Raw genomic sequence first — 14,533 nt, forward strand, 5'->3', positions numbered from 1 at the left:
TCTTATTTATTTTACATATGGATTTGGTTCAAGGGGTTAATTGTTTTTTTTAGGTTTTAATGGAGTAAAACCTAATCATAATGCTGTTTTAGTAAGGCAGGGCTTCCAAATTGACAGATAGACTGATATAATACATAGACAACATGGAGTATTGGATGATGGAGTTTGACATGCAGCATGAGAAAATCTGAAGCAAAGTAGAGTTTTTCCAACATTTTAAATTGAAGGCCAGTTACAACATGTGCAGGTTTGGTCGAACACCAGACCGTGGTTACACTGGAAGTAGTAGGTCCTGCCTCCTGCACACTGGTAGAACTTGGTGTTGTCTTCAGGATCGCTATAAATGCCATCTGCTTTTCCAGTGCAGAAACTTTCATCTCCTTCACTGCCGCCACCTCCACCACTTTCTCCATCACCACCACCTTCTCCACCACTGCCACTGTCTCCTCCAATATTGGCACAGAAACCTTCACTTCTGGGTATCACTTGTTGATGATACCAAGTCTTGGTGGCAGATGGAGTGCATTCTAAAAGAACAAGAAGGTCACTTCAGAGCATCATCATAAGCTATGTTTGAGCCTAGAAGCAACAACTCTAGACCTCCTCCTATATTGGGTTTGTTCTCCAAGAACTTGAGCCCCATGAGAGTTCCAAGCTGTGGCTGGGAAGAATGTTACAAGGGGACAGATGTCCAAGCAAGGAGGAAGGGAGAACAGGACCACTGGAGTCCTAGCAGTGGTCCAAGCAGTCCTTGGTTTCTGCTCTGGTTCCACTCAGGGGGAATGAACACAGTCCTATAGTGACTGGGTCAAAGATTTTATGTGGGAGGCTAATTAACACTTGTGTTAGCAGGGGTGGTTTATCTGTCCATTTTTCTGTCATAAGTAATACATCTGCATTTTTGTCATCTTGTTAACCTTAAGTGCTATATTTTGATTTTTGTCATCTTGTTCTGTTTCCTGGCTTTATTTTTTGCTTGTTTCCTTTATACATTGCCCTTTTGCTGTTTTTTTTTTTTTTTATCCCTCTGGCAATTTTATTTTTCATTTTACTCTGTTGCTAGAACACTATCCACCACTACAGTTTGCTGCCTCTTACTCCGTCACTCTATAATTTGAGCCCATCTTTTTTAAAAATTAATTTGATTTATTTGTTTCTGTAGGCTGTAGGCTGTACTGAGTCTTTGTTGCTGTGTGTGAGCGGGGCTGCTCTCTAGTTGTGCTTTTGCTCCATCTTCTCATTGCAGCAGACTTCTCTTGTTGCAGGGCACAGGTTGTAGAGTGTATAGTTTCATTAGTTGTGGCACAGGGCTTAGTTGCCCTGCAGCATGTGGGATCTTCCCAGACCAGGGATTAAACCCGAGTTCCCTGGATTGGCAGGCAGATTCTTAACCCCTGGACCACCAGGGAAGTCCTGAGCCCATCTTTTTGTAATTATTTTTTAATAGGTTTTACAGTAAAACAAACAAACAAACAGTGATTCTGTGAATTTCCTAAAAGCAGAGACATAGGGAACCCTATATCTTCCACGTCTTTACCTCTACCTCCACCTTTAGGCCTTCTCCAGAGATGCTTAGCCAAGGAACATACAAAGTCACACACTACTGAGTCAGCAATGTGAGTCTTTATCCCTGTTCTTCTTCAAGACCTACCTCCAAACCTCACCACTAGCAGCCAAAGACAAGATCTGCCTTTAAGGCAGGTGGGAAGTGGCTAAGCCAGCCTGCCTATTTCTAAGTTAGGATATGGTGCACAGAACTGAGAGATGCAGTTTACTTTAGAGAAAATGTTAGCACATGCATCAGATTCACTTTGAAGTTATCTTATTCTTCCTCCCAGACAAAGTTTTCCTGAGAAGAAAAGCTCATCTCTGAGGAATAAGGTATATTTAAATCCTTACCCACATAGCTACTGAACTTAGACTGGCCTCTTTGATTGAAGAATGCATTTCTAAAAACTTCTTCCTATAAACCTGTCCCTTTTTCACATGTGAGGGTCTAGATGCTCTGTGGCTTCCTCATGCATTCTTATCCCTCTGCAGTTGCCATTCTTGCAGCTTGACCTGCATCATCTTTAGAACAATGTGGTGAACTCAGTAGTGACCTACCTGAGGACAGGCCCAGGAGTGACTGCAGCTTGCGTATGAGTGGATATTTGCCCTCATTGCAGAAGGAGCCTAAGAAGTCATCCAGGTCGATGGCCCAAACCATGGCCCCACCAAAATTGTTCTCCTTAAGAAAGTCAACCTGTGGACAAAGAGAGCACTTGGCAACCGAAACCAAATGGCATCTACACAACAGTGGAGTACAGGGTGACAAGGTGATATTAGGGAGAAACATGCAAGTGGGTTGAAACCCTGTTGATATTTCTTTTATGAAAGGATGTGATATGCACTTTGTGAATTCAAGGTTTGATGGGCTATCTCAGCTCCATTCTTGTTTTCTTCCTCCAGTTAATAAATTCTTGCTGCTGCTGCCGCTAAGTCACTTCAGTTGTGTCCGACTCTGTGCAACCCCATAGACGGCAGCCTACCAGGCTCCCCCATCCCTGGGATTCTCCAGGCAAGAACACTGGAGTGGGTTGCCCTTTCCTTCTCCAGTGCATGAAAGTGAAAAGTGAAAGTGAAGTCGCTCAGTCGTGTCTGACTCTTTGTGACCCCATGGATTGCAGCCTACCAGGCTCCTCCGTCCATGGGATTTTCCAGGCAAGAGTACTGGAGTGGGGTGCCATTGCCTTCTCTGAATAAATTCTTAGGTATATATATATATACACATTAGTATATTAATCATATTAATATAATCATATATTATAGTATATTAATTTAATATATGTATATTATAAATTAGCTATATATATTATTAAATAATTTAATATACTATTAAACTAATACTAGTATTCTAGGCTAAGCTACATTTCATTTTAGCTTTCATTACTTGCTTAATCTTTACAGGAACTACTAGGTAGATCTTATTCTTTCACAGGTTTGTGGGAACTCATCCTCTTGTGGGGCTTGAGGACCAGGTATATCTGACACCAAAGTCTAGATTCTTAACCATTGCACCACACAGCTCTTTTTCTCCTCCATTTTGACCACCTTCTCCTGATCAGGATTCAATAAAGATGCACTGACAGAGCAGTGTTATGAAAAGAGCCTAGACTCTGAGCCAGACAACATGTTCAATTACTGCCTTTGCATTTTCCAGCTGTGAAACCTTGGATTAGTCACAGCATCTATGAACCTCAGTGTACACATCTGTAAACTGTAGAGGCTATTTCTTACTTCACTGGATTGTGTAGAATCAACTTAGGTAATGGTTGTAAAGCATTTAGGTAAAAATGTAAAGGGTATTTTCATTATTGTCCATGAAAATGTTAGTCTTAAGCCTGGCTTATAAGCATTTCATGGGAATTAGTATAGATTAATTTTAGACAAAAATTGGGGAAATAAATTTTAACCACATTAGAATATTATACTATATGTTAGTGTATAGTAGTATATGCTGTACACTGGATCATTAAATCTGTATTTAATCATATAATTTGCTCTGTCTTGAGGAAAAAGTAAATCACAATGAGGTTGATTTATTCCACTTTGTACATATTTATAACTTTGAAGCCACAGATCTTAGTAAAATGGGCTAGTGATTAACTTAGGATTTGAAGCTAGAATTGCATTTTTTACACTGCTCATACCTTATATTCGTAGCTCTTAATACTGTCATAGCCAACCCACTCAGTGTTTTTATAAGCATATGGAACTTTTTGGTCTTCAATCCAGGCATTTGTGGCTTCACTTAGGAATGTGCAGATCTATGAAGAGAAGGAAGAAGGCAGTGTTAGCATGTCACAGATTATGTCATGTATTGCAGGAGGAAGGAGGGGAAAAATAGTAAGAAATGGAAGAGGAATGGGAAAAGTGGCATTGTGAAATACCTACAGTAATTTCACATATTTCTCTAGAAAGTAACTTTGTATCATAAAACAAGGATACAAATTTTATGAAACCAGGTACAAAGAAGTGAAATTCCAATTCTATAACCACAGTTTAGTTGAGAAATGGTAAGCATGACCATGAGTGCTAAGGTCATTCTTCTGAAAACACTTGAATCTCTGGCAAAAACTGCTAACTATCCTATCGGTCTGAATTTTAACACAAGATTTGAGTAGTAGTTGTTGTTGTTTAGTCACTTAGTCGTGTCTGACTCTTTGCAACCCCATGGCCTGCAGCACGCCAGGCTCCTCTGTCCTCCACTATCTCCTGGCGTCTGCTCAAATTCATATCCATTTAGTCAGTGAGGCTATCTAACCATCACATCCTCTCCAGCCCTCTTCTCGTTTTGTCTTCAGTCTTACCCATCATCAAGGTCTTTTCCAATGAGTCGGCTCTTCACATCAGGTGGCCCAAGTATTAGAGCTTCAGATTTGAGTAAATGTAATCAAATCAGATTTGAAAGAAGATCCAATTATTTGCCATCCCTGAGCTAAATTATTGAAATCCTTCTTCATCTATTTACATGGATGTAATACAATTCAGTATAGCTTTGAGCTATAGAAAAGATGGTCCCATATACTTCTAAACCCAAAAGGAAATTCACATTGATTTTTTTTAAAAGTGAAAAGTGTTCCTCAGCCATCAACCTGCCTTCCCACAGGTTATATGCTCAGAGCTATGAGGAGCCAGGGTATAGGATCTCAAGAACATAAGGATAGCAAGATGACTTGGAGAGTGGGAGAATTTTCCCCAGGGCACTTTAGCCTGAATTAGCCATGGTGGTTACCTCATAGTAAGCCCAGAAGCCAGCCTCACGTGTGTAAGGACCAGACGACCCTGCTCCAGAGACCGGGGCACAGACTGAGGTGTCAGAAGTGCTGAGCCGGAAGGTCCTCCCATAGGTGGGGAACCCCATGATGAGCTTCTCCGAAGGGACGCCGTTGTCTCTCCAGTACTTCATGGCATATTCCTGCAGAAGCAACACAGATGTTATTCCTCACCAGTGTTTGTCCCACACGATGAAAAAAGTCTAGCTAACTGTCCCACAAAGAGAAAGCCTGTTTCCAACAACCAACACTCCTAATCTCTTCCCTGTCTTTCTTCTGCATACGATTAGAGGTTTTTCTTTCTTACACAGTTGAAATAACGCATGTTGCCTTGATCCTTGGCTCCTACATGCAGAGGACTGTTGTGTCCTGTACATGGGTCCCAGCCACCGTGGAAGTCATAGGTCATCACGCTTATGAAATCAAGAAGCCTAGAACAAGAGAATTTGAGCCATCATGATACAGGAGAATTTTTTAATAGACAGTTTAAGAGCAAGAAATGATAGCAGTGGAAATTCATGATGTCAAGTAGATATCCATATGATCCCATTAATGTGGCTTCGTAGGTGTCTCCTGGCTATCTTCTGTGACTCCCGTGAGGCTAGACAGAAAGTCTCCTTTACTTCCATGAAAGATTAAGGCCAAACCCAGAGCAGAAGACAAAGAAATATAGTTCTTAGAGTATGTGTCTCAGAAACACATGTCTCTAGGATTATGGGAACTGCAGGTGGAAAGCTCTCCTATTGTTTTGTCAATAATAGCTTTCTAGATTTTACAGCTTTTCAAAAGAAACTGTCAGTGAAAATTGCTGTTACATATAAAGATTTTCCAAGGTCTTAAATATTATTTTCTTTCCCCTAAAGCCTACCATAGTGACAATATAAAGGGGTCACCACCTTATCCCAGAACCACTAAATATTCAAACATTCTTGGCAATTGATGGTACTAACCTTCTCAACATTATGTTTACATAACTACTGGGAATGCTTTCTACTAAAATGTTTAGGGAATCTCTGCTACGGGATGTGGAGGCCCTGGGAGGCTCATTTCGCTCACTTTCCAATCTCTGCAATTTCATATCCTGCATCAATGGTCTCTTTGCCAGCAGACACAGCTGCTGTGATCAGCAGTCTGGGTTTCCCCGTTTCTTCAGCCTCTTCTTCAAAAGCCTGTAGCATTTCCTGGAGAGAGAAAAGAGGGTGGATTTTAGTGGTTGTCTTCATTACCTCTTCCCTAGATGGCTTCCAGCCCATAACAATTCCCTATTTCTGAAAACAGCTCCTGAGATTTAGGGATAGAGTCTGGTAAGGTATAACTTGGAATAAATTGATGCAAACATGGAGTCTTTGAATCTAAGTTTCATTTAACGACAATTCTACAGAAAAAGCCCAGGAATTCCTGGCAGAGGATCTAGGAGCTGTCTTCTCTATTGTGGCTTCACCATCCCTCTTAAAGCTCTGTTCTCAGCATTTGTGTATAGCCAGGCTAATGTCTTTCCTGCCTCCAGGCCTTATCCTTAGAAAATTCTTCCCATCCTTTGTATTCCTGGTTCTTTTTACTTCATATTGCTGCTCAAATGTCACTTCCCTGAGAAGACTCCCCTGAGCATCTAATTTTGCTGCTATCATTGCTCTTACCACGATTGACATTTATTTATTTATTTAGCTCCATATTCTCCACTATGCTGTAATCCCAAGAGCAGGAATCACTTTTATCCTGCTCACTGCTCTGTATCCAGTGTGTCTCGATCACAGAAAGCACACAACACTTGTTGAATGAATGACATAGTGAAATTCTTCCTGATTCAAAACTTTATTTGAAAAAGAGATTCAAAATGGAAGTGTAGAAAGACTCTGAACTGACTCCTTTCATGGGCACAGCAAATCTACAACTATATAAAAAAAAATTCCCCTGAAAAGGACCTGAAAACCAGATGAATAGTGTTCTTAACAAAGGGTAAAAAGACAGCACTGAGATAGGTAGAAGAAACAGATATACAGTCACTCTAAGGAAAAACCACACTCCAGCCACAGTGATCCACAGTTGAAAAGTGTAGCAAAGGTACAGTTACCTGAAATTAACATGACATTGTAAATCAATTATACTCCAATAAATCTTTTTTAAAAAACAAAGATAGTTATTTTCCCTAAGGAATGAAAGTTTCAAGTTCCACATCATGCAAACCATCCCAAAGCTGCTTCTCAGGAGATAAAAGCACCCCCTTCCCCAATCCCCCCAACACACACACACAAAAAAAAACCTAGTTTGAAAACCAATATGAAATACTCCCAGGAAAACTCATTTTTAAAGGGCCCAGTTTCACTTGATTAAAAACCTATATAAAATCACCAGATTGAAAAGTACATGGAAGATAGATGAAAGAGCCCCACTCACTAATCCTGAAGGAGCTGCTAGAAAGTAAGGAACAGTGGGATGATCCCTGGGAACTGAGACCCTAGTAGGAGCCATTTTTGCCATCTCAGGCCACCTTACTAATAATGGCACTAGTGATATCAAATTGGAAATCTCCATCTAACCTGTGGGTGCACATGGCCAAGAGTCCTGCCTGCCCCTGTGCCTCAGCAGTGCTCACATTTAGCCAGGAAATAACCTTGCTGGGCACTGGTAGATAGGGGCCCTATATCCCAGCACCTGGCACCCACTGAAAACAGACCTTGCAGCCATTAGAAGGGCAGCCCTGCCCACAAGCCCCCAGAAGCCGCCATGGATGAGTCTCACAGCCATTTTGGGGCCAGCTCATCCACTAGTTACTGGCAGCCACCATGGAATTCCAAGACCTACCGCTGACCACCAGCATTCAGCAGCCACTGTGGTGAGACCCCAGAGGCATTCTGCAGGGTCAGCCCTGCACACCGGTGACCCCACCAAAACAGGAGAACATACACAGCCCACATAGGGCACATGGCTTGTGCATATTGCTCTGGTGGCCAGGTAGGACAGTGCGCCTAAACCCTACAGGATATCTCCCACATAAAGCCACTCATCAAGACTGGGAGACGTAGCTGCTTTACCTAACGCATCAAAACAAACACAGAGAATTAGGAAAAAATGAGGAGACATGTTCCAGTCAAGAGAAGAAGACAAAATCTCAGAAAAAGAATGAAATGAAATGGAGATAACCAATCTACCTGAGAAAGAGTTCAACAAAATGATCATAAAGATACTGAATTTGGGAGGAGAAGGAAAGAACACAATGACAGCATCAACAAATAGCTAGAAAATATTTAAAAAAAACCAACTAAACAGAAGGTATAACTCAACTTCTAAATACCCTATAGGTATTCAACAACAGATTGGAAGAGGTAGAAAAATCAGTGAGCCAAAAGACAAAGTAATGGAACTCATTGATACAGAGCAGCAGATTGAACAAAGAATTTTAAAAAGTGAAGATACTTTAAGGAAGCTTTGGTACAATATTAAGTAGAACAGCATTCCCATTATACAGTCCCAGAAGTAGAAGAGAAAGGCACATAAAATTATTTGAAGAAATAGCAACTGAAGACTTCTTAATCTGGGGAAGCAAATAGACATCCAGGTCCAAGATGCTTAGAGAGTTCAAAATAAAATGAACCCAAAAAGACATCCCCAAGACACATTATAATACAAATGGCAAAATTTAATGAAAAAGAAAGAATCTGCTGCTTTAAGGAAAGCAGAAAGGGAAAAATAATTTTTTACTTAAAAGTGAAATCCCATAAGACTATCATTAGATTTTTCTGCAGAAACCTTACAGGCCAGTAGGAAGAGGCATAACATATTCTTACATATTCTTAGGCTGCAAAGAAAGAAAGGGGATGAGGACTAAGTCCTGGGAGGAGGGTATTGGTTTCTCTTCCTATATATGAGATGACAGGGCTTCCCAGGTGGCACTAGTGTTAAAAAACCCGCCTGCCAATGGAGGAGACACAAGAGACACAAGTTCAATCCTCGGGTCAGGAAGATACCCTGGAGAAGGAAATGGCAACCCACTCCAGTATTCTTGCCTGGAGAATCCTAGGGACAGAGGAGCCTGGCAAGCAGCAGTCCATAGGGTCGCAGAGTCAAACACAACTGAAGTGACTTAGCATACACACACATACACACACACACACACACACACACACACACACACATATATATATATATTCATATGTTTGTCCTAAAAGTTCATTTGGATCTTTCCATAAGATAATATAGGAATTCCACTCAGCCTTAAAAAAAGAATGAAATCCTGCCATTTGCAACCACATGGATAGAGGTAAGGGTATTTTGCTAAGTGAAATGAGTGAGAGGGAGAAAAACAAATACCATATTATATTAATCGTATGTGGAATCTGAGGAGAAAAAAAAAACACAGCAAACAAGTTAAATAAAACAAAAGCAAATTCATAGATACAGAGAATGAATTGGTGGTTACCAGAGAGGAAAGGGGTCGGGTGGTGGACAAAACAGATGAAAGACATCAGCTTCATGGTGATGGCTAGTACCTGGATTTGTGGTTGTGATCACTCTGCAATGTACACAGATGTTGAACTATAATTCTGTGTTACCAGAAACATATAATAAAAAAATAATTTCTTCATTGGATTCCTTCAGCTACCTATATCCTCCCAGTAAATTCCCTTTTGATTTAAGCTACCCAGAGAGTCTGTTTCTATTGCTTGCAACACCCAAACACCTTCATAGGTGTACTTCTGAGGACAGCAGCCTTTACTATCCCCAGGAAACGTAACTCTCACAGACAATCCATGAAGGCACTAGCCTCTCTACGAAAAAACACAGAGCTAGTGCTTCATTCCCACCTTAATCAGGATGGTAAATTGCTGTTTGTCCTCAGATGGGCTTCCCCTAGATCCTGGATATTCGATATCCAAGTCAATGCCATCAAATTCATGTTGACGAAGGAAGTCAATGACAGAACAGATGAAGATTTTTCGGTTGGCAGCTGAGGAGACCATGGTGGTGAATCTAGGCAGAGAGTTTGTCTATATTAACATCACCAATCCCTGAATCCTCCTTAAACCCTCGAATATCAATTTTATTATGCATTTTATAATAACTTCTGTTGGAGTTTTACAGCTAAGGTAAATTCAAATTGTTAATGGTAATTAGTAGAAAAGTTTATAATTAAAATGTTATTTTCTTCAGTATACCCAGTGAATAATATTTTTCTGTTTATGGGATCAATGGTATATGTGCATTTTACTTATTAGTGAGATCTTTCAGGGGCAGTGGTTTAACCACCACAGTTCTTTGATCCTAAGATGTTTATTTTTCTATTTACTGTTTCCAAAATTAAGATGTGACTTATAAAGTGTGAATACATTTAATGAAGTACTTCTGACCCCAATGTGTAAATATATTGTGAGTCTTGTATTTGAAGGTGACTTAATATCTAGAAAAATTAGTGCCTCTGCCATAGTCAATAATTTTATAGTCTATTAATACATATTCAAACTCTCTTGGTTAGTTCCTGATTATAAAAAGCCTGTGGTAAACCCTTTGTAAACTGGATCACAACCTCCCTAATTCATCTCCTTTTTTCTTTTTGTTTTCAGTTCTGGTGTTCAATGGCTATACTTTTTTTTAAATCAAAATAAATTGACTAGCACAAACTGGGTAATCTAAAAAGTGAAGGGTAGAGATATTGTCTGGAGTTTGGGGAAATTGACCTGCAAAGATTTTCTTATTTAAGTGATTTGTGAGCAAGATAAGAAAAAGTTCTACTGGCAGAGTGGACTTCAGGCAAAAGAAATATTGGTCAAATGCTGTATGTGAGAATTAGCTTGTTACCTGATAGGTAACTGCCAGAAGTTTCACTTGGCTATTAGAGTGAGAATAAAAACACTCATTATATTTTGCTTCAACATTTTAAGCATGACTGGCTACCTCAGGAAGATTGTGGAGGGAAGAAGAGAGGGACAAGTTACTTTTCATGTCAAATGATTTTGTGCTGTCTAATTTTAAAATAATTATGGGAAGACATTGAGCTTCCCAGGCAGCGCTAGTTGTAAAGAACCCGAATACCAGTGCAGGAGACATGAGGCATGGGTTTGATCCCTGGGTCAGGAAGATCCCCTGGAAAAGGGCATGGCAACCCACTCCAGTATTCTTGCCTGGAGAATCCCATGGACAGAAGAGCCTGGCAGGCTGCAGTTCATAAGGTCACAAAGAGTCAGACACGACTGAAGTGACTTAGCACACACAGCACATGGGAAGACATCAACTTCATAATTTAAAAAGTCGTTTACCACTGACTTGGACAACTTTCAACATACAAGTCAAGACTAATCTCATCATCTCTTTTTTTCTAACTCAGAGTCAAAAAGCCCGTGAGGTTACCAATCCTTTCTCACTGCTTCCGCAGAAAAGAGCCTATGACCCAGCCCAAGGCTCATGCTCTTATGGGAGCCCAGGTGCTTCTCTGTCACCAAGCCAGTCTGTCTCACTTATCATTCTCCACCTTCTTCTGAGTGTTTTCCCATCATTTCCCCCAGTCGACTGCTATTTCTCCAGGTCCGCTGCAGTCAGTCCTTCCCACCCACAGACAGTTTCTTCTTAAGAGCCGGCCTCTTTCCCCCTGGAACATTTATTTTCACCTCCCCACTGGTATCTTATTTTCCCATTCCAGCTTGAGGGTTTCTTTCTTTTACCTCCACCCTAATTTTCTGGCCATGGAAAGACTTACTTCTGAGTGCCAAAGTTCCAGCCACCAACAGCCAGCAAAGTGACCAGATCTTTGTTGCTGCAGAAAGAAACCAAGAGGCACATTTGTGAAAGCTCTGTGAGCTTTAGGATGTATATATTGCAGAAAACAACTCTTCTATCCCCATTCTTGAGTCTCTGGGAAATGGGCAACGGTCAAGTACAAGCTTTAAAGTTCCCATAGCAAGTGTTCCTCCCACCTGCCCACGTTAGTCTTTACATCACAGGTTACCACATATGCATCAGAAATCTGCAAAGGACTGCCTTTCAGAAACTTATGATTTTTGGGAATGAACCAGGGACAGAACTTGGGCTCTCCACTCTCCCTCACTGATTCCCCTTCACTTTGGATTCAGTTCCTACTGACTGTTCTTTCAGGGCTTGAAACTCAGGATACAGGACATCAATATCATTCCATTCATAGGGAGCGATCTTGTTGTCGTTCATGGTGGCAAAAGCGTATATCAGGTGTGTGCACAGACATGGGTCCACGTCCTTGGGGAAGAACTTGGCAGGTTCTGGTCGATACTGAGACCAGTTGGTAAAGTAGCACACTAGCTTATAGGCTGAACCTGCAAGAGAGAGCGGCTGTCATTGTGGTGCAGGCCTCCACTGTCTGTGTCACTTGCTGAGGAGCTCCTCAAGGGGAAGGGGTCCCTAAGAGTTCACATGGCAGATACCTGGTAGATACTGCAGTACCCTTTCCCCTCTCCTATGGAAGAGCTGGCTAAACAGTCATGACACTTCTGTCAACAGAATCCCAGCAAGGTCTAAGCATATTTCTTGACCCAGAAAGTTTGAAATCATTTCAAGTCAACATATAAAATAAATTTGCCATCATAGCAGCAAGTGGTAAGGTTAATAATGCTCCTTGCATAATTCACAATTTCAAAGATTACTCAAGTTAATTACCAATAAAACAAATATCTTTTGTAAATGGCATATGATGTGACTGATATTTTATTTAGAGGCTTTATGCAAATTGGTTTGCTTAAATTTTAATTCCCATACAGCCTAATGGGGGAAACATTCTCATTTGCAGATGAGACTTGGGACTACTCAAGGCTGAAAGTTTAAGATGAATTCCAATTCATTCATCCATTTATTCCACAAATACTGATTGTGCCTACACTACTTCCAGGCAGTCTTCCTCCAAAGTTCATGCTCTTCCCAGCCTCCTGAGTCCCCATATCTGGATTTTAGTCAAGTTCACATCCACAGCCAATGCCTAGTTATTAGAAATAATGTGAAGACATTTAAGGGGGAAAAAGACAAAACAAAGAAGAGTATAAACTACAAAGATAGTAAATACTTTACCAGTCTTGGCATCAGAATATAGGTTTAAGTCCTGATTCTGAACAATCAAGGACAAATCACTTCCACCCTCTCTGCTTTAGTTTTCCCATCTATAAAGTGAATTATTCTGGATTAGATGAGCTGTAGGCCCCCTCCCATAGCTGGCTTTCTGAGACCAAGCAAAACAGGCCGGGAGCTAGCCCAAGTCCGAACATCACGAAACAGGTCCTAGTTCTGACATCATGAAAGGATAAGGAAATTCAGAGTCAGAAGAAAGGAGGGAAAGAAGAGTAACTATCAGGAAAATTGGAGTGTGTCTAGGAGGTTGTGTTACTCCTTACCTAGTTGCACCTGCAGTAGAACAGCCAAGCCTGAAACAAACAAAGAAGCAAAACTCAGAAACAAGGCATCCTTAGATGGGCTTCCCAGTTAGGACCTGGTGCTACCCAGGGGACTTTCAGAATGTCAAGGGCCTGGGAGTTTTTGGATTTATCAGTGGTATTTTCCAGGACCCATTTCATCATTTTCAGACTTGGATCCCAAGTTCCTCTACACAGAGGCCAAGGCATGGGGGAATAACTCATGTAGAGGCTTCACTAAAACAGAAGCCCACCCTCCTCTGCATTCCCAGGGACACCCCATGACATGTGGGAAGGAAAAAGAGCAGAAAAGAGTGGGAGACTCACAGGCCCAGGGCAACATCCTCCCCATCGCGCCTACACACTGGCCACCTGGGCAGCCTCTGGGCTCATCTTATATAAGACTTTTATCACTGCGGGAAAAGCACAGCTGCTACCTCATGGCACAGGTGCCCAAGGTTGTCACGTACATACCTCCACCCATTTCAGATTCATAGGAATGTAAGGGGGAGAGAGTCCCAGGAATATTCCCTCACCAGCCCAGGCCTGGCTATTCTGACAGAACCCCTTACAATTAGAGGACTTAGCTTAGCCCTGAGGCCAAGTCTATGAAAGCCCAGGGAAGAAATGAAGGGCACGGTTCTGGAGTCAGTGTCCCAAGCCAGAAAAACATATGGGGGGTTAGTTGTGCTATTGAGCAGCTTTCATTTAAGGAATGTAATTTTCCTCCTACAGGACCAGGCCTTATCTTAAGGCCAATGGCCAGGGTCCTGGAATGAACCTGATTCAGGGAAGGGGCAGGATTAGCCTCATCTTCTCCCCCTTGTCTCCTGGGGATTTTACAGCCACAGTTCTGGGAGGAAGGATAGCGGCAGAAAGGGGATACTGCAGGTGCCAGCTTTCCTCCCATATTGGGATGGGGAGAGGCATCAGCTGTCAGATAAACATGAACCTTGTATCTCTGCCCCTTCGTCCTCATTTTGGGCGGGGTGGTGGCATCAGGGTGTAAGGAACATTTTTTATCTGATTGTTTCATAAATTGAGTTAGAGATCTCATCTGGACAAGCCAAAGCTATAAAAAGTTTGTAAATCTCAGCTCTAGAGCAACTAAAAAGCTGTGGGTACAACTGGGCTCTGAACAATGTACTGAATCGACCCATTTAAATGATTGATTTTCTAACTGATATTTTTATAATATATCAACAGCATAGTAGGACAGTAAGGGATAAAAAAGGGATAATCCTGAAAAGAGTAGAACAAAGGTAGTTAGCATAACTTTATCTCAGTTCCTACTGATTTTCATCTCTGAAAAAGACCAAAAACACAAGCAAGTAAATAAAAATAATGTCAATTAAA

The 14,533-nt window shown here is 41.3% G+C and overlaps 2 protein-coding genes across 2 annotated transcripts in view; one reads left to right on the forward strand and one right to left on the reverse strand.

Annotated features, from left to right (window-relative positions):
• Nucleotides 1-14,533, forward strand: part of CHI3L2 (chitinase 3 like 2) — a 271,894-nt gene that overhangs the window by 135,692 nt on the left and 121,669 nt on the right. The gene's annotated exons all lie outside the window — the stretch shown is intronic.
• Nucleotides 211-13,529, reverse strand: LOC129541039 (acidic mammalian chitinase-like). The gene is made up of 11 exons (XM_088834883.1): nucleotides 13,505-13,529; nucleotides 13,160-13,189; nucleotides 11,890-12,094; nucleotides 11,506-11,562; nucleotides 9,620-9,785; nucleotides 5,874-5,998; nucleotides 5,125-5,248; nucleotides 4,778-4,960; nucleotides 3,693-3,809; nucleotides 2,107-2,245; nucleotides 211-527 (listed from the first exon to the last, which is right to left on the reverse strand). Exons 1-11 carry the CDS (start codon nucleotides 13,527-13,529, stop codon nucleotides 217-219), a joined length of 1,482 nt encoding a protein of 493 aa, XP_088691009.1. The 3' UTR covers nucleotides 211-216.

This window comes from Moschus berezovskii, chromosome 4 (genome assembly GCF_049115385.1).
Source record: "Moschus berezovskii isolate FMDL1 chromosome 4, NW_MosBer_1.0, whole genome shotgun sequence".
In the NCBI taxonomy this organism is placed as follows: domain Eukaryota; kingdom Metazoa; phylum Chordata; class Mammalia; order Artiodactyla; family Moschidae; genus Moschus; species Moschus berezovskii.

Excerpts from the sequence above, each read along its gene's own strand:
- LOC129541039 (XM_088834883.1), bottom strand. The coding sequence starts at position 13,529 with ATGGGGAGGATGTTGCCCTGGGCCT. Across the intron at positions 12,095-13,159 it reads TCTACTGCAGGTGCAACTAG|GTTCAGCCTATAAGCTAGTG; the intron begins GTAAGGAGTAAC and ends TCTCTCTTGCAG. Across the intron at positions 5,999-9,619 it reads AATTTACCATCCTGATTAAG|GAAATGCTACAGGCTTTTGA; the intron begins GTGGGAATGAAG and ends TTCTCTCTCCAG.